Source organism: Ctenopharyngodon idella, chromosome 11 (genome assembly GCF_019924925.1).
Source record: "Ctenopharyngodon idella isolate HZGC_01 chromosome 11, HZGC01, whole genome shotgun sequence".
Lineage (NCBI taxonomy): Eukaryota > Metazoa > Chordata > Actinopteri > Cypriniformes > Xenocyprididae > Ctenopharyngodon > Ctenopharyngodon idella.
This window is the reverse complement of record NC_067230.1, coordinates 5,624,200-5,643,745: the sequence shown is the minus strand read 5'-3', so window position 1 is coordinate 5,643,745 and position 19,546 is coordinate 5,624,200. Positions and strand designations below refer to the sequence as shown.

The following is a 19,546-nucleotide window of genomic DNA, read 5'->3' as shown; positions in this document are numbered from 1 at the left end:
TCAGGAAACAAATGATATAAATGAGTGATACCTTTCTCTTTTCATTTAGTATTGTCAAGTGGTGATTGGTTGATAGTGAAATCAGGGTTATGCCATATTGGTGAGTTGATGTGGTGTAAATTCATGGCTTGTCAATGTATTGATTTGCCACCAGGCAGTGAGAGCTGTTTTGATCATTATATTCCTAAAAAGATTTTGCTGTTTGATTTTTTTTTTTTTTTTTTTTTTTTTTTTGTAATTGATAGAAGATAAGATATGGTTATTTCTTTACATTCTGCCTGTTCTAACTCTAGCACATTTGATCCATTTGCAAAAATATTGTAGATGAGATGTAAGTAATAGCTGAAAATTTGGTGCTGCTAGATTGCCTTAAGCTTTATTTTTTGTAGTGTTTGTAAACTTATTTTAGAATTCTTTTTTTCTAGTAAAACTTGCTTATTGTTTGATTTAATTATGTAAACAATTTCTTAGTTGGTTGTACAGAAGTCATGGTGAATAATAAAGGAATTTTCATACTAGTTTTGGTAGAGCTTTATGGAAAGTGGTAGGTTCATCCAGCGAGTTAGATCATCTTCTATTGTTTTTAAAAGTGTAATAAAGTTTAGGTTAAATAAGTCGGAGAGGTTCTGGGATATATTTATTCCTAAGTATGTAATATTATTTATTGTGAATTGTGTGTCCTGTATGCTAATGTCGTGTGGCTTCATATTCAATAGTAAGATTGTTGATTTGGTCCGGTTTATGGTGTAGTCTGTTATGGTAGAATATTCACTGATGAGTTTAATTATTTCTGTAAGTGATGTTTTGGGAAGGGGTGTACCTGGCCTGCAAGAATGGGCCTCATTCATGCAGAACGAATTTGTGTGTAAATTGTTCTTAAAGCCACTCTGACATAAATTTTTGTATTTTCAAAATGTTAGTTAGTAAGAAATTTACTCCTGCTCCCTACCACGTGTAAATAGTGCATAAAACATTCAAATGTTCTGTGTTATTTTGTGTAACTTTTTACCCAGCTGTCCAATCTCAATGGAGGAGATGTGGGACAAATACTATACCGACCAACCATCCTACTTGTACTTTGGCTGAACAACAATGGAGAAGTTAATATTGCTGCTTACTGCATTTTTATATTGAGTAATATGAGATACTAGCTCTCAAGCGCCACCAGCTGGCCGTTTTCAGAAGAGCACCAGGCATTTTTTCAGCTTTCTAAAAACGCTTTGGTGTTAAAGGGATAGTTCACCCAAAAATACACAAAGAAAGATATTTGGAAGAATGTTTGTAACCAAGCACATCTCGCCCCCCATTGACTACCATAGTAGGAAAAAAAAAATACTATGGTAGTCAATGGGGGGGCGAGATCTGCTTGATTACAAACATTCTTCCAAATATCTTCCTTTGTGTACAGCAGAACAAAGAAATTCATACAGGTTTGGAACAACTTGAGGGTGAGTAAATGATGACAGAGTTTTCATTTTTGGGTGAACTATCCCTTTAACTGAACATTTATTGTTAGGCATATGGCCTATTAGTCTCTTTTGCATTTATACAATACTGGAGCCAAACCAGAGAAGGGAGTCCGTAAGATGTTTATGAAGCATTTGTGAATCTGGAGGAGAGTTTTCGGGAAGATCCATTTTACGCACAAATTGCTCAGAATTTACTCCTATATTTACGAAAGTTTAACAAATGAGGCCCAATGTTTAGGTAGGTAGCATGTGTCAAATGTCCACATGAATGCCCATCACCTCCCTCCACTGGCTTGTTGTCATCCCACAGTGCAGAACAAGAGGGGAAAAAAAAGAAAAAAAAAAATGTAGGACGGGACTCGATTTTGTTCATCTGGAATTGATTGGATCGTTGTGGTTTGCTATTGCTGTGATGTAACGTGAGTGACAGGTTGTCCCGCCCTTGTGGCGCAAAACACGACATCAGAGAAAAAAAGAGATGTCATTCCAAGTGGGAGTTGAAGTTACTTTGATTTAAGATTACAAGAGCACATGCATTATGATGTGCATTGATAAATTATTCTGAATAAATACTACAATATTCCATAAAATGGCATGGCAACGTTAAACTGCATCCACTCTCTGACATTTACGTATGCATTTGATTTGTAGGCGTATCCTAAGAGCTAGAGATCCCAGTATTTCTGGTTTAAATGTGCTATTTATCACAATCAGGAGTTTTTGCAGTATGCACTTATATTACTCTTCTAAAGAGTTTAAATTGAACTTTTAAACACGCAGCCATTTTTCATGTTCAGTATAATAAGATATATAAACTTACCATTGGGAAAGGAGCCTATAGCAGCAGACGGGACCCCTGCATAGATCCCACGGAAACCTCCCGCTTTGTAGAAGCCCTGCTGGCTCTGCAGCCTTGTCTTTATGGTGTCCAGAGGGAAGAGAGTGAGATCTACACACATTCCTGCACAGCCGCCTGCCTAAGGGACAGAGAGCAGGGATAAAGTAGTAATAAATCATTATCCAATGTATCATTACAGTATAATAAGGTGCTTTAAACAAATTCTGGTGCAATGTAATTAGTCACTGTAATACCATATACATATATTTTACCACATAATAATGCGAATATGCTCATACTGTATGCAGTAAAAGGCAAATGACTCAAAGTTTTAAGAAGAAGTGTCAAGTTTGTGCTTAATATAGATAGTAAAACATAAATCAGAGACACAGAACACTTTTCATCTAAATAATTATTCATCTTTATTAACCACATTTTCCATCCACTGTTTTTAGAACATTTCTGACTAACAAATGCAATACTGAGTGTGCATATGGATCTGTAAACAAAAAACAAATGTAACTTTTCCCATTTCAATGCTAGAAAAATGAAAACACTTTGATTTATTTTTACTCTAAAAAAAGTTTTAGTCCAGGTCCTGTTTTGGTACAGGTCAAGTTGAAGCTGTCAGTTACATAAAGAATTCTTAACTGTATTATTATTATTATTATTATAAAGCGCTATATTCATAAACTAATTTATGATTCATAAACTAATTTATGATTATGCTATAGAAACAAGGTGAAAGAAGAGTGTCTTATTTCCCTTAAAACTTTTTTTTTTTTAAATCCCTAAAAGGGTTGAGAAACATAAAAGCTAAAATAATAAATAAATAAGTAAATAAGGCAAAAAAGTATATACTAAGAAAACACAAATACTAGAAATGGCCAAAGTTTATTTACTGATTTATCTACTTAGAAAAAAAAACAGACTATATCAATTTTATAACGACTTATATTTTCTTCATTACTTTCGTTATCATAGTCGCTCTGTCATCATAACAATGATGAAAAAATTACTTTCAAATGGACTAGCCTGAGATAAATGAAATAAGAAAGCCTCTAGATAAAGTGTTACTCACACAGTACACACTGTATTTATTTCACATACAGAGTTAATGTCATGAGGAATGATGCTTCTGATTTAGCACGTGTAATAGACATAAAATATGCATTACCACAAGGGAGGCTGTGAACTCTCGTCTGTCCATACTGCACGCGAGGATTTCAGCTCTCAGCAGATGACTTTGTGAAGCAGTTCATCTTTGACACTGTATGCAACAAATACTACACGTTCATCAAGGGCGCTGCCATGTTTAAGGCGGGCGTTTCAGATGACGTCATGTGACGACAACAACATCGCTCTTGATTTTCAGCAAAAAAGGAATTTCATTATATTATCTACGTTATTGACGTAGAATATATTTTGTTCAATAAATTGTCAATAACGTTCAATACAACGATCTAAATCGGTTTATTTTAGTTGTTTCCATTTATTTCATTTTTTTAAAAAGGCAAATTACAGCAATTTTATGTTGATTGCTCTTAGAAATTTTATTCTCCCTGCTCTGGGAATTGGATTCTGGTTTTGAATTTAGAATACTTTAATTTAGCATTAAAGGGATAGTTCACCCACAAATGAAAATTCTGTCATCGTTTACTCACCCTCAGTAGTTCCAAACTCGTATGAATGTCTTTGTTTTGCAGAACACAAAGGAAGATATTTGGAAGAATGTTTCTAACCAAACAAAATAAATACTATGGTAGTCAATGGGGGACGAGATCTGTTTGGTTATTCTTCCAAATATCTTCCTTTGTGTTCAGCAGAACAAAGAAATTCATACAGGTTTGGAGCAACTTGAGGGTGAGTAAATGATGACAGAGTTTTCATTTTTGGGTGAACTATCCTTTTAAATGCTCAAAATAAAATCCAGTATGGTATAACAATAGGTCCAGCAGGGGGAACCATCTAAGGTCCCAATCTTTTACAGTCTATGATCCCAGCACACGGAGAAAAAAAGAAGAAGAAAAAAGATTTATATACAGTACGAATATAGAGAATAAAACTATTTTTTTTTACATGACAATACTTTATAATCACGATTAAGTGAAAATAAAACATTTTGTGTTAACTTGTTCCTATTATATAAGACTCTTCTCAGATCGTTTCAATTTTTCATTTTTAGTTCAATTTCAGTTAAATTCATTGTATTTTTTTTTAAATATAAAAACATTTTAGCTTATCTGTGTACAATGAATGAAAATGCAAAATGAGTTAAATAAAGTCAATTGTTAATGTACATATATTAACAAAATATATAATGTCTGGTTGGGGTATTAAATTTACAATATTTGTTGGCCAAACAATAATTTGATATTTTTGTACGTTACCTTTCACATTATTGTGGAAACCCATTTCCACCACATAAGAAAAAAAAACAAAAAAAACATGCTTTGGTAAATAAAATTTATAATAGACCTTTTATGTCATAATAATGACTTTACACTTTAAATATGTGGTAGAAATGTGCTTCCATATTCTGCATTCAATACTTTTGTAGTCAATAAAAATACAAGAAGAAACTCTCTGATAAACAATCCATTCCGCTTTTAGGGCGTGTCTTGTGGGGACTGCGCGATGACGCCACCTGCGTGATGACATCGCTGGCTATCACAGGGTTGTTTTGGAGGAAGTTAAAGCAGATCCCGAAACAGAAAAAGACCCGTCAGGTAACAGTGGGGCAATAACGGTAACAGCACCCGTATCGGTATCCCCGATTCAGGATTAGTTCACTCATACACTAGCTTAAGCGATCCAGTCTTCCGCTGGCGACAGAGCCTGGAGTTATTGTTTGTTTTTCTCATAAACATCAGGCTTGTGTAAGGACACGGTAGCGGTTTAGCTCACAGGCTACACCACAGCGCAAATACAGACTGATATTCGCTAGAACTCCTGTTTTATAAACCAGGTGAGTCATAAAATCAAGATATATGCTTGTACATGTTAAAACCAGACAGAAACTGGTCGTGGATTTGTCAAGACAGAGAGATGGTGTAATTGACATGTAAGCTAACTGACGTTAGCAAACGAGCTCATTTGTTATGCTGTTAAAGGACACTGTGATAATTCAATCACCTTCTGTACGGTTTTTTTCTCTGTGTATGCGCTTCCTTTCTGCTTAAAATCAGTCGTTTACACTCTATGATGTTGATCTGTATTCAGGCCCTTGAATGATCAGGTGTTTCTAGTTACCCTGACAGGCCTGACAGTCGTGCTGGATTGTGTCGTTTTACATTTTATTTATTTTAAAACGACTATTTAAAAAAAAAATAATGAATATACATAAGAAGAGATTTTTATTTAATCTCACTAACATAATAACAATCGAGAATATATGGTTTTTACAGCTATGTCTTGCTTTCATATGAAACGCTGTATTGCTTTCATTTGAAATCATCTGATTGCTCAACCAACACATTCACTTTCTGCTTGTATGTTTACAGCACACTGGAACAGGTGTGAAGTATTGCGAAACAAGCCATTTTAAATAAAGAAGCATTTACTATAAGGCTAAAGTCTCCATTACAGTATAACCAGAGTGCCTTTTATTGTTCAGGAAGTATAGTAAACGTATAAGAGACGCGTATGTATGATGAGTATGCATTTGCATATTTGTTGCGATGTGCTGTTGAAATGGATGGCATTCTGCTATTCTTACGCATGCTAAAGGAAAGTGCTCTACCATGTGATCCGACTTTACCGAGTGTCATGGGTTCCAGATTAAATATGGAGTCGTAAAACTGTTTGCACTCATGAGCTGTCTTTTAAAATCTAGCGAGCTGCCTACGAGACAGCGTCTATCTGGAATTGCATACATCTGAACTACATAGTGTGCACAGCATGCATATGTTTTCATTAACTATAGCGTAATACACCAGTGGCTTATCATTTTTGGAAAAATGTGCAGTTTACAACCAGATAACACTCCCTACGTCTGAATATGTGCAATTCCTTACAATATAGTATGCAATATAGAAATCTCTGCATTTAATGTGTAGTATGACAAAGTTAGCAGTAGGTGAACCGTTCTCGGTTGATGCTGTTATAAGTATGGAACCAGTGGACACTTTGATATCCCATAAGGGCGTAAGAGTCTGGTGGCACTTTTAAGATGGGGTCACAGCAAAATTTCTGTGAAATTTTTATGGCGAAATAAGGTCCATTGTCTATAGTCAAAGCACAGCTCACACAGAAGTCACTTTTAAAACCAAGCAGCTTTTTGTTGTTCAACGCACGAAATTCGCATTACCTGCTTGGAAAAATCTTTTGTCCTCACTCGAAATTTTTCAATCACTTGAATTCCTTTTGAAATGAATGGATTTCATCCTCAAAAACTCGCTAAAAAATGGTAAATGTGACTGCACCTTTTAAAGTGTAAATGCTCAAGCATGAACGTTGTATCATAGTTCTTTTGTACTTGTTTAACACAATTTTTTAAATACGTCATAGTAACATGTGGGTCAAAGGACAATGCCGACATGACAGATGTACCGTAATGCATCCGGGAATGTATTTCTACTACAGGGTAAAGACGTGGCCACATTTACCAAATTTTAAGGGACAAAATCAAATCATTTCAATCCGCGCAAACCAGAAATTTTGACCAAAGAGATTTCTCTACGCAGATTTCACAATGGGTTGGCCAACAGAAATTTGACTTCTGTGTAAGCTGTTCTTCATACATCGATGCACCATTGACAACAGACAATAGACTTTTTTTTGCCCGTGAAATTGACCACGCATTTTGGTTTGTGATGGATTAACTCTATTTTGGTTATTTATTTGATAAGACTGTCAGAAGACATTTTATACAAAATTGGATTAAAAGACAAAATATCCATTTTAGGGTGCTTCCACACTAGCACTTTTGGTTTGATTGGATGATGTGTGAACGCTGTTTTCTGAACTCGGGTGCGCACCTGCGAACCGTACCCAAGCCCGCATAGGGGTATGGTTCATGTGAACTCCGGTACGTTTCACTGCTTGATATGAATGCAATCGTATTAAATTACGGAAGTGAACTGCTATTGATGACGTATGATTCGATAAAACTGTGTTTATGTGTTCTCACTCACATTTCTGACAAGCATGACTGATGCGCTGTAGGGCTGGGGCAATAAATCGTTGAATGGCGAATCGAGAAATGATTATGGATCGATTCTGAGATTTTCCGAATCCGTCGCGATTCTCTCTCGAATCGATTCAGAGCTTAGTTTTTAACAGCAGATGGCGCTGCGTGCTTAAGAAACAGCCGTACTCTGCTTGCTTCCAATTCCTTACACACACCATTTGAGCCTTCTATAAAATAATCATAAAGTTTTAAAAAGTTGAAGTGAATTACAAGGGTGTTTGCAGTGGGCTGTTTACATTAATCTTGCGACATAAAAGCATTCTGAGGTGCAAGTAAAGTACATAGCCGAATGCACGAGCGCTCTTCTTCGTCAGCATTTGAGCGTTCGGTTAAAAACTAGCCTAGAGTGCCATCTGCTGTTAAAAACTTAGCTCAGAATTGATTCGAGAGAGAATCGCGATGCATTCGGAAAATCTCAGAATCGATCCGCGAATCAAGATGAAGCGATTTATTCTCCCAGCCCTAATGCACTGCAAGCAGAGAGAATGTATATCTCGTTTCTGCTGGATTACTGTGTTCTTTAGAACATTTATATGCAGCAGATAGATGCAAGTGCGGTTATGTGTTGACACTTTGAAAACAAAACCAAAGGTTCAAAAAGGTTCAAAAGTGAGCAACAATGCATTTTGCCGCCTTCTGCTGCATCGTCGTTACCAAGCAACAGGGCTAAACGGCTGCTGCTTTGATGATAACAGCGTACTGCGGTTCGGACCCATATAGTATAAAGTGAATGCAATCCAGTGGGGGCGGGGGCAGGGGGACGGGTGGCGCAATCGAACTCTAGGCAGTCGAACCAAGTGTGAAAGCACCCTTAAAGGGATGGTTCACCCAAAAATGAAAATTTTGTCATCATATACTCACCCTCAAGTTGTTCCAAACCTGTATAAATTTCTTTGTTCTGATGAACACAAAAGAAGATATCAATTTCAGATGATATTTCCGTTGACTACCATAGTAGGGAAAAAAAAATGACTATGGTAGTCAATCTGCTTGGTTACAAACATTCTTCCAAATATCTTCCTTTGTGTACATCAGAACAAAGACATTTATACAGGTTTGAAACAACTTGAGGGAGAGTAAATGATGACAGAATTTTCATTTTTGGGAATTAAATTGAACATGCAATGTGATAAAGTCTTGTGACAACTATGTAGCATACTAGTATTTGAAACATTTCTTGTTGCATAATGCAATCTGTCATGTACGTTTTTTAAATAGTATGGCAGAACAACTTTCTGTAAGCTAGAATTAATTTTGGGAATCAAAGGTGGCGTGTCCCTTGTTTAAAAAAAGGCTGCACATGCCTTTGATGCTCCAAATTGCAATCTAGGTATGTAGGCAGCTTGTTAGGTTTTGACAGAGCTATACTGTCATGAAAATGGAACATAAAGAAGCTTGTATAGTGATTTTATGTGCTGTTAAACGAGAATGTGTCATATGGGTTGGCCAGGGTACATGTGAAATTTCAGCTCTGCTCCAATCCAGGCTCATCTGCTAGCATCTGAAATTGAGATGAGCTTTTTGAAACATTTTGGTATTTTCTTCTTGTATTGATTGATGCAACATGGGACAATCAGAGGAAAGATATCAGCACATTTTACAATATCCTTGTTATTTTCAGGGGTTTTCTTATCTTTCCATGTATGTATTGGTGATTGCTTCTCTTCTGTAGTATTTGTTGGAACAATGTGATATACTACAGTGAATTTTAAGAGACCCTAAGTGTTCCAGGTTGGTGACTTTAAGTTGATGTTTGTATGGAGGAGCTCTTCAGTCCGCTTGTGGATCCTACTGAAGCGTGGTGAGGGTTTTTCTCGTAAACTTTAGTATTTTCTGATTCTTGTAGTTCAGTACCACATTCATTCTTTGTTTAAAGCTCTGCTGGCTTTGGTATTTTTTTTAGTAACTCTAATTTAAAACAAACCATTTTAAAAACTAATCAAGCATTTTTGTTCATGATGCTTTGCTTATTAGGAGCCTGAAGATATTGTCAATGAACATAAGCTAAGCTTTCATGTAGAATCAGGAGCTCTTTGGGGGCATAATATGGTGGCTTTTGATATTCATGCTAATTTTGGTGTAGAAAGAAGCGTTTTGCCAGGTTTAAGTTGGATATGTAGGAAACGTTTTATTTATTTATTTATTTTTCCCTGTTTGGATTTTAAGTGTAAAAATTACACCTCAGATTGTTTAAAGCTAACAAAATCTGCTGTATTTACAAATATACTATGGTAATACGTGACATTCTTTGAAGAACATTATAAATACTATGAAAAATGAATCATTTATTTCCAGCACAATCTTATGGCATCTATTTTATGTTTTGACACATTGGTGGCTAATTCGTACAATCTCATTCATACATTTTTGTACGATCTGCTTACGCCCCAGTGACGGTTATGTTTAGGGGTGGATCTTTATGCTTGTATTTTTCTAATAATCATATGTTCTTGTACAATTTACATTCTACAAATTCATATGAAATCACGACCTCCTCGTAACATAGTTACATTTTCCAGTCAGATCAAGTAGATCATTCTCTACCATGGAATATTAATGTATATGACATGGGAAGCCTTGATTCACCAAGATATGCTGAAAAGTTGTTTTTCAAAGTCTATATCAGACCTATGTGACCAACCCTACAGTCGGATGCTGTTTTTCACTACTAAATGAAGGACTAATTACATAATTCATCCCACGTTTGATTTTATCTGCCTAATTCTAGCCCAGTTGTTGGATTATGCTGTTATGTAATATGAAAATGTGCAGATAATAGGTACTAATGGGTCTCGAAGTTTCAAATGGCCTGATTTAAAACCACTTGAACCAATCGCACCGTGTTAGGGGGTTTACAAAGTGTTTAATGTTAAAGCTTATTTTTAAACTGCACACTGTATCCCTTCAGTATAGCGGTAGGATGGGCAGGTTTTCATTGTCTGGACATAATATATTATTGTTTACTTATAAGCTGTTTTTCCAGAGATATTTTTCCATTTGCATCCGGATTCTGTCACCAGTTTGAAATTTTGCATGCTTTTGCATATGTCTGGAGACTGGTTTGGATCAGAAAAGTCAAATGAACTTTTTTCCTTTAGTAGTTTAGTATGAACATACTATAGTAGTATTGTAGTAGTGGTATATTTGTATAAAATATATATCTTTGTTACATTTGTGACCTTCAAAGTTCAGGTAAAGACACAATGATTGAATAAGAGGTGGTCTTGATATGATCTTTGAAGCTTGATGTCTTTGAAGCTGATAACTTTCTTTACATTTTTGAGATAATTGCTGAAAAGAAACATCCAACTTGATCAAACTATGTCATGACTTAAATTATGATATCATACTATGTCAATAATACACCCAACCCTTGTATAATATTAGTGTTTTAGCAGTGACAGTCTACCATTCTTTCCATTTTAATGTCATATTTCTGATGTTACCATTACGTATACAAGTATATATTGGTTTAATATGGTTTGATATTGGAGATTTTTTTTATTTATTTATTTATTTTTTTTAATTTATATCAGCCAATATTGAAATGTGACTCTGGACCACAAAACCAGTCATAAGTCGCACGGGTGTATTTGTAGCAATAGCCAACAATACATTGTATGGATAAAAATTATCCTTTTTTCTTTTATGCCAAAAATCATTAGGATATTAAGTAAAGATCATGTTCCATGAAGATATTTTGTAAATTTCCTACAGTAAATATATTTTTGTGAATGGATATGCATTGCTAAGGACTTCATTTGGCGATTTTCTCAGAACCTTGGTGTTTTTTTTGTTTTTTGTTTTTGCACCCTCAGATTCCAGATTTTCAAATAGTTGTATCTCGACTAAATATTGTCCTAACAAACCATACAATGCCAGTTTCAACACACCCTGTTAATGCCAGCTAGGTTTTTGGTGGTAGTTGTTGTTGTTGCAGGACGCACTGTTTCTGAGTAACACTGTCATTTTGATTTATTTCTTGAAGTGTTTAGCATTGATCCATGCCCTGTGTTCTCTTACGTGGTCTGGATAAACAGCAGTACCTCAGCAGATGGACCTGTATTGATTGAAAGATGGAAAAGTGTTTAGTGAACGACATGTTCAAGCCCCCCTCTTAAAAAGGGAAGTCTGTGTGTTTTATAGTAGGCAGTCGACGGTACAAGTCATCTCTGAGAGTGAGTTTCTCGTGACTTTCGTAGTTAGAGTGCACATGACTAATTTAAGAGTGCAAGCAGAATCATGGGTTTTGTCATTGAAACAAAAAAGGCTTTTATAGCCCCTTATAATGTGTGAGTTCAATCAAATGGGTGATTGTGGTTCTAGCATGTAGTAGTTGTAGCTTGCCACATACTACAACGCTCCTGCTGTCTCCACATCCTAGAAAATTGGCCTATTTGAGTGCAAACAGTTTTTGCTTTCACTTCCCTTTTTATTCATATGAGCCATGCTGTTGAAATCTTTGCTTCATGCTTTGTGCTTTCTCTTCCCCCAGCTGTGACACTATGACATCAAGGAAGAAAGTTCTTCTGAAGGTGATCATCCTTGGAGACTCCGGGTGAGTTTCCACATTCAACAAAGAGCTACTGCCAATTTCATTTAGTTTTAAAGGATGAAATTATAGAGCATTCTGTTAAATAATAGTAGTAGTATGAATAGATTAAAGTTGCCATAACATCAAAGTAGGTATTTATATATGTATTTTTTTTATAGAATATTGCAGTATTAAATATAAATGATTTATCTGTGCACATCATTTCATTCATCACGAGAGTGAGGAGCTGACTGACAAGATGATGGCGGAAGATTTGGTCTCAAACTAAAGCGGAATGTAAAAGCGCCTATTTGGCAATATTTTGGATTTAAACCCAGTGCTAGTGTAACCTTCCTGTTCAAACCGCCTGCTCTATGCGGGACTTGAACCCAGGTCCGCCGGCATGGGAGTCGGGCGCTCCAACAAGGAGGCTAAAGATCACAGTTGCTAGAGCGCCTCTTGAGATCAGGGGAGTGAGGTTTACACACACAGTTCTTACCGACCTACGTCCGTTACACTAATAGGGAACCTGCAAAGGATTGGACGGCCGCACGGGCATTCATAATGGTGCGTGTTTTCTGGCACAGAGCGTTTTCAGTTCATTCCTGTGGAAACTCAACTTCCCTAGGAATGCGGCCGTGTGCGCATTTTACTTTCGCTTTCGAATTAGTGATTTTAAAGCGAGGTGCCCAAGGTATTTAACCGGTGGGAAAATTTCCTCACGTCACAACCCTAACTCAGATATACGTCACTATAGGGAATAAAAAATGACTGCAACTTCCATTTCATGGCAATTTTAAAGATTCCAATACATTAGAATTCAACTTGTTTTGTACTTGTATTGCCTAAATTATGTCCTTTATAAAGATACTGCAAAATAATAGAAAATAGACAATATGTCTTTCTGTTGTTGTTTTTGTTGAATAACAAACATAAAGCCAGTTCTTCTAATAACTCAGTCAAACATAGTCTGTTTGAATCAGCTCTCTGAATCTGAACAAACATCTGACTCATTCAATAATATAATGTTTATATGACATTATATAAAAAAGATGCATTCACAAAATGTTATTGTAATGTAATTTTAACTAAAAAAAAAAATGAAAAGTACAAAAGTTTGGGTTCACATAACTGTCTTATGCTCACCAACGCTGCATTTATTTAATAAAAAATCCAGTAAAAACAAAAAGAATGTGAAATATTACACTTTAAATGAAGTGTTTTCTATTTTCATATATTTTAAAATGTAATGTATTACTGTGATGGCAAAGCTGAATTTTCAGCATCATTAATTCAGTCTTCATTGTCACATAATGTGTTTTGAGCATCTGCGACTTCCAGTTTCATTTGCGGTAGTTTGCTCGTTGGCTTGCTGAAGAGATACTTTCATCTGCGGCGATGCGTGATGCAGTAGTGCTGTCATATCTGGCAGTAACATGTTATTTAGCCTATTACACACTATCACATGTTTATTTTTTTTAGCATTTTTAGGAGAAGTAAAATTTACGTATGTGGTTTCAACAAACAAATGCATTTGGACTTGTTCAGTTTTGACTGGAATGATTCCCAGACCACCTCCTGAAGTGGTTTGAGCGATAGGATTTAAATCCATCTCGAATGCATTTCGGAGGGCATTTATACCTGGTCTTTTCCCGATTTGAGAGCTATGAAGTGACCAGGTGTAAACACGCCCAGTGTCTTTACTGTTACTTTTGTCCTTGATGAATGTGTAATTTAAGAAAAAAAATCTGAAAGCAATAATAATCTCATTGACCCCAAATTTTTGTACTGTACCTGCCATGCTCAAATTTCTAGGGACACTATTATTATTTTAAAATTAAACTGGTTTGTTGTAAGATTAATAAAACTGCACCAATAAGCTTTAAGGCAGAAGTGTGACCAATTGCCATTGAGTGCAAAATGAACCGTGTCCCACAGAGTCATGTCCCACAGAGTCATGCCACATGAACATTTAGATGTTCAGCTGAAAATCTTGGATAAAAAAGTGCAAAGAATGCTATAAATACACTCTTAAAAAAAACATTCAGTTACACCCTATGGCACCCTACCAGTGCACTGTTTGACAATATAAACATATGTTCATGACACACCAGGCATATAAATGTTGTGTCATGTCAACCACCCAAACACAAAATGCCCAAAAATTCAATCTTTTATTTCTTCGTAGTGTCTTATGAGCTTTCCAGATGGGAAAGCTTGTGGGTGGGATATAAATTCTCAAGAAAATAGTTTCAGTTTCATGAGGAGTAAATTTTGTTATGGCCTAGATTGTTCATTTTCCAGTAGTGTTTCTTTGTGCAGAACTATGAGTCATACAAAATTACAAATAATGTTAGTTCTACTTTCTCCTTGCCAATTGCTGGTTTAAATGTTCTTTTTTTGTCTCAACAGGGTTGGGAAGACATCTCTGATGAACCAGTATGTGAATAAGAAGTTCAGTAATCAGTATAAAGCTACTATAGGAGCAGATTTCCTGACAAAAGAAGTGATGGTTGATGACCGACTTGTCACAATGCAGGTAGAGATGATGGGTTATTTTTACTGAAAGCACATGATGCCAAAAATGAAAGCATCTAAAGCATTTTTCTTTTCCCCATTCCAGAGAGTGTCATCTCATTACTTCAGCTAGCTTTACATTTTTGTTTTGGAATTTTTTATTTTAATCTCTTATAAACTGAGAGCAGGCTTTAAAGAAAATACTTAAACAGCTAAAAATTGATTTCTGTCATTTACTCACCTTCACATCATTTTAAACCTGTTCCATAGAGCATAAAAATAATAACAGATTTCACTAGCTATGTTTCCATCCACCTATTTTTATTTGAATTTCAGGATATCGCATAAAAAAAAAAAATAATAAAAAAAAATACACTTCTAAATTCTAAAAATGCGCTTGATTGAGGTGGATAATTTTGTTTATCCAATAAGAGGACATGAGCATAAACTATGATGGAAACACCTTTACCGAATAAATGCCAAGTATGGTTACGCATACTTGGAATTTGTCCTCTGCAATTAACCCATCCAGTTGGTGCACACACATTAGGAGTAGTGAGTTGTGAACACACACACACACACACACACACACTGCAAACTGTGGACGCACTCACCCGGAGCAGTGGGCAGCCATTTTTGCTGTGGTGGCCAGGGAGTGATTGGGGGTTAGGTGCCTTGCTCAAGGGCACCTCAGTGGTTTCCTGCTGGTATTGAGACTCAAACCCACAACCTTCGGGTTACCAGTTTGGCTCTCTAACTATTAGCCCACGACTGCCCTAAACTCGCGTGATTGGCCCCGACAGAGGATGTGATTGGATAAGTGGTCCGCTGGTTAGTCCAGTTTCATTGCACAGCATCTCAATTGTAGGCTTGGTCATTCTGAAATGCCTGAGTCAAAGTCTGTCATCAAAATGATTTGGTTTAATTCCCTCCCAGAACAGTCTCACACTATTACTTTCCGAAACACCTGGCATCCTAACGCAAGATAACATGACAGTGTTTATTGCACTTCGTCTGTGTGCTCTGAGACACAAGTCATTTATTATGTAGGAAAAGAGCCACAGTGGCTTTCCGGATTGCAGCAACTTCCATTTTTTTCTTTTTTTGTGCCAATTTCCCAGGAAGTGATGATTTTGTTTTCTTGAACACGTGGAATGGAAACGGTGCCCTTTTCGCAGCCGTTTTATGTGATTATTTCTGTTTTGTGCATAAGTTAAATTCGCAACTTAAGATGGAAATATAGTTATTGTGAGACACAAAAAGAGCTTGATAGAAAATTCATATTTGAATGAATTTGTGTGAATATTCTGTATCTTTTCTTTCATTCAGATATGGGATACAGCAGGTCAAGAGCGGTTCCAGTCTTTGGGTGTGGCTTTCTACCGCGGCGCTGACTGCTGTGTGTTGGTGTTTGACGTCACTGCCCCCAACACCTTCAAGACACTGGACAGCTGGAGGGACGAGTTTCTGATCCAGGCCAGCCCACGCGACCCAGAGAACTTCCCCTTCGTAGTGCTGGGCAACAAAATTGATCTGGAGAATAGGCAGGTGGGTGCTGTGGTGCAGTGATTCTTTCATGAGGGTCTGTCTGCAAAGGGTCTCTATGGCTTTTTTTTTTGTTTGTTTGGATGTTGGTCACATCACATGAGTTTAATTTGGTGGATAAGCTTAAGAATTTTTTTAATTTTTTAGTTTTCTATAATGTAAATAAAAGATAATGACAACTACTTAAGTTTTTCTTTCAACGTGTTTCTTGAGGCTTTTTGTCTTCATTATTATATCAGGACAGGTGTATCACCCTAACATTTTTGAAAATGAATTAAATTAAAAACATGCTCAGATGTGTATTCATGTCATTGTACCTATGAATTGCATTTGTGATGCATTTTAGAATAAATTGATAGGTCTGTACAAATAAATAACCATGTAATTGACCCTTGTACATATAGAAGTGAGTACGGAGTATATTTCAAGATCATGTCACATTCTAAGAGGCCAAGGGAGCTAATTTAGGACCAGCTGCACCCTCTCCATATACATGCAAAGTGTCTTGGAGAAGTTTGAAGTCCCTGAACTTCCAGTGAATGATACTGTAAATAACTAGTTCAGTCATGAAATTCTAGAGGGCGCAGGCTGATAAGTCCTTTACATGCAGTCTGCAAGTAATTGCATCATTACTGCATGGCACAAGCTGATTGGCCTTTGCTAATCCTGCAGCCAATAAAATTGCTTGCTCAACATTTAAATAGTCTGGTTCAGTGTTTGCTGTAAGCTAGTCCTGCAGTTCCTCTGAAAACCCTCCACCTCCCCCAGCTCCACCTGCCTAGATCTGCTACGGGATTTATGTGTCTATTTATGCAGAAACAGCAGCGTACCAGATCTAGTCTGTCAAGACCAAATACATTAAAGTTGCCATATTCGATAGCATGCTAAAACTATTCATAGAGTTGTCATGATTGAACTTATGACTGTCTTTACTGTCACTTTTGATCAATCCTTACTGATCCCAAACTTTTGAATTGTAATGTACATTAAAGGACCTGAGAGATATTGCCTAGTATCATGGTGGAGACTTTCGCATGGGCAAACTCCACTGGCTTTCTCATTTTGAATATTATCGTGTATTGACAGTCACCTACAACCTTATTCAGAGTCTCAGTACCTTTGTGAAGTTCGCATTTTGATTTTTTTTCCTTCTTTGTTTCACGTTCACCCTCAGGTAACAACCAAGCGGGCACAAGCTTGGTGTCAGAGTAAGAACAACATCCCATACTTTGAGACCAGTGCAAAGGAGGCCATCAATGTAGAGCAGGCTTTCCAGACCATCGCACGCAATGCACTCAAACAGGTACGTGTGTACGTACGTACTTAAGGTTTAACATGTACGTTAGCCAGGATATGCTTACAAATTTTACGCAAATTTCATCATCAACATAGTACACACAGAGTCCGATTTTTGTGACTGCACATACAATGTATGTTCAGCTCACACGTGTCAATAATTAGTTTGTCCACAAAGTGGCAACACTGCCCAGGTCTGTTGTTTCACTGCCGAAAAAGAAATTGATGAGATAGAACAACAACAAGCTTGGGATAGGATAGTAAAGTGTCCATCGAATACGCACGTATTCAGACACGCTACTCTTTTGGCATATTGTTTTTCACATACTATATTGTAGGGAAGTATTCGATTTGGGATGCAGCGTCAGTCTGTTGCGAGCTTTGACAGCAAGTTGAATGGAACACCTACTTTTCTAGATCCAATCAATTAGCAGCAGAAAAAAAAAGCCGCTCCCTCCAATTTTTTCATTCAATCATTCTGTTTCACTCTAAAATACGCCACAATACTGAAGTAAAGTCGATCGCAACTTCTGGTTCATGCAGACTTTAAAGTAGCAGATGCAGTGCCGGGGATGTGCACTGCATCTGCATGGATTTCAGTTTATTTTGCAGACCTGAAAAGTATGACCTACATTATTTGTGTAAATTATTTGAGAAAAAAAATGTCTGTGGGGTTACTGTATGATGATTGAAATCGTGAAATTGCCTTGACACGGAAGAGATCTGCTTACAAACATTCTTCCAAATATCGTCCTTTGTGTTCAGCAGAACAAAGAAATTCACACAGGTTTGGAACAATTTGAGGGGGAGTAAATGATGACAGAATTTTCATTTTTGGGTGAACTATCCCTTTAAGCATTCACATCAAATCTAGTATACTTTGTCATTAACTGTACCCCTTTTTTATTTTGTAGGAAACCGAGGTTGAGTTGTACAACGAGTTTCCTGAGCCAATTAAACTGGACCGGAACGATAGAGCCAAGCCATCAGCAGAGACTTGTAGCTGCTGAGGACCTCCAGGGGGCGCAACGTTTCACTCTTAGCCTCTCTGGCCTCGTCTCTGCCTCACTCCCTCTCGCTCTTGCGTTCTTTCTTTCCTCCTGCCTCCCCATCCCCTTCCCTCTCCCCCCCAGTTCTTTATCTCCTTTCCTCCCTTTACTCGATATAATCACTGGCCTTTGTAGACGAACAGACTTCCTCTCATTCAGTATCCTACAAAGTTCGCATTCACAGCCTTAGACACAACACACACAACCACATATGCTCCAGAGGCTCAATTTCCGTACACGAATTCTGACACTGCGCACCAGTTCTGCAGAATCATCGCTTCGCCCACGTAAAAAGTCTTCACAACACTTGAATGGCTCTTGAGACATTTTATATGATCCCATCCCGCAGTGCAGTTGAAATACGTGTGACGTGAACGCTGAAAGATGGGGGGTGTATTAGAGCATTAAAGCCGTATGTTGGCACCAGAACTATCCGTCATGTTCTTCATTGTTCTGCTTGAAATAAAATGGCGGCCTGGCATAAAGCATGCTACATTTGCCTCTTGAAGTCGTGAACCCGAAAACGCTCCTCGGTTTGTGAGGTCCCGAAGCACTGGAGGTCTAACACTGCCCCCACTGTTACATCTGAGAACTGCAATCCAGTGTACGCCCAATCGCTGTCCTCGAAATGGAAAACGAAAACATGAATTCCCAACCAAGTGATGGGAAATTTAGATATTACATCTAAATTATCTACAATTCATATTATGACAATTAGTATTTCTCTGTATTTTTTTTTTTAATCATCAATCCTCATGTCAGCATGACCGAATCACCGCGAGTCTGCCATGAACAAGTAGTGGCGTAGGCCATCTCTTGTTGTTGTTGTTTTTTTCATTCATTTCTTGCCTGGACTCTACCAGTAGCTCAGGATGGTAGAGAATTTAAGTGCTCAGTATCACTCAGATATTTTCCTGTCTGTTCATTATTATTGTAATTATTATTATCTTTGTTGCATTATATACGAATAAACATAACTAGATAACATTGGGGGAAAACTGAATTGTTCATGACATTTAATGAAATAAAATGCACAGCATATACATTGTTCAAGATAAATGTATTTCAAAGTAATAATGGAAATAAAATTAAGTTGTTGAGTAAACG

At 36.9% G+C, this 19,546-nt stretch overlaps 2 protein-coding genes across 4 annotated transcripts in view; one reads left to right on the top strand and one right to left on the bottom strand.

Moving 5' to 3' along the window:
- Positions 1 to 3,659, bottom strand: part of slc25a26 (solute carrier family 25 member 26) — a 66,501-nt gene extending 62,842 nt beyond the window's left edge. Inside the window, exons 1-2 of the mRNA XM_051912105.1 lie at positions 3,485 to 3,659; positions 2,290 to 2,446 (exon numbers count right to left, since the gene is read on the bottom strand). Coding sequence (XP_051768065.1) covers positions 2,290 to 2,446; positions 3,485 to 3,517 — 190 coding nt within the window. The 5' untranslated portion in view covers positions 3,518 to 3,659. The remainder of the gene's footprint in view (positions 1 to 2,289; positions 2,447 to 3,484) is intronic.
- Positions 3,660 to 4,973: 1,314 nt separating this feature from the next.
- rab7a (RAB7a, member RAS oncogene family) lies at positions 4,974 to 19,544 on the top strand. 3 transcript variants are annotated; one of them, XM_051911656.1, is made up of 6 exons: positions 4,974 to 5,036; positions 11,994 to 12,056; positions 14,445 to 14,571; positions 15,879 to 16,097; positions 17,269 to 17,397; positions 18,305 to 19,544. In XM_051911656.1, exons 2-6 carry the CDS (start codon positions 12,004 to 12,006, stop codon positions 18,398 to 18,400), a joined length of 624 nt encoding a protein of 207 aa, XP_051767616.1. In that variant the 5' UTR covers positions 4,974 to 5,036; positions 11,994 to 12,003; the 3' UTR covers positions 18,401 to 19,544. The 3 variants fall into 3 exon arrangements, with proteins under 3 accessions (XP_051767616.1, XP_051767615.1, XP_051767614.1); XM_051911655.1 differs by having other exon boundaries at positions 4,977 to 5,275; XM_051911654.1 differs by lacking the exon at positions 4,974 to 5,036 and adding an exon at positions 9,172 to 9,299.
- The last annotated feature ends 2 nt before the right edge of the window (positions 19,545 to 19,546 follow it).

Bases quoted from the DNA above. Each gene is read 5' to 3' on its own strand.
- rab7a (XM_051911654.1), top strand. From the start codon at position 9,256: ATGGAGGAGCTCTTCAGTCCGCTTGTGGATCCTACTGAAGCGTG. The intron at 14,572-15,878 runs GTAGAGATGATG...TCTTTCATTCAG, and splicing joins ACCGACTTGTCACAATGCAG to ATATGGGATACAGCAGGTCA. The intron at 16,098-17,268 runs GTGGGTGCTGTG...GTTCACCCTCAG, and splicing joins TTGATCTGGAGAATAGGCAG to GTAACAACCAAGCGGGCACA.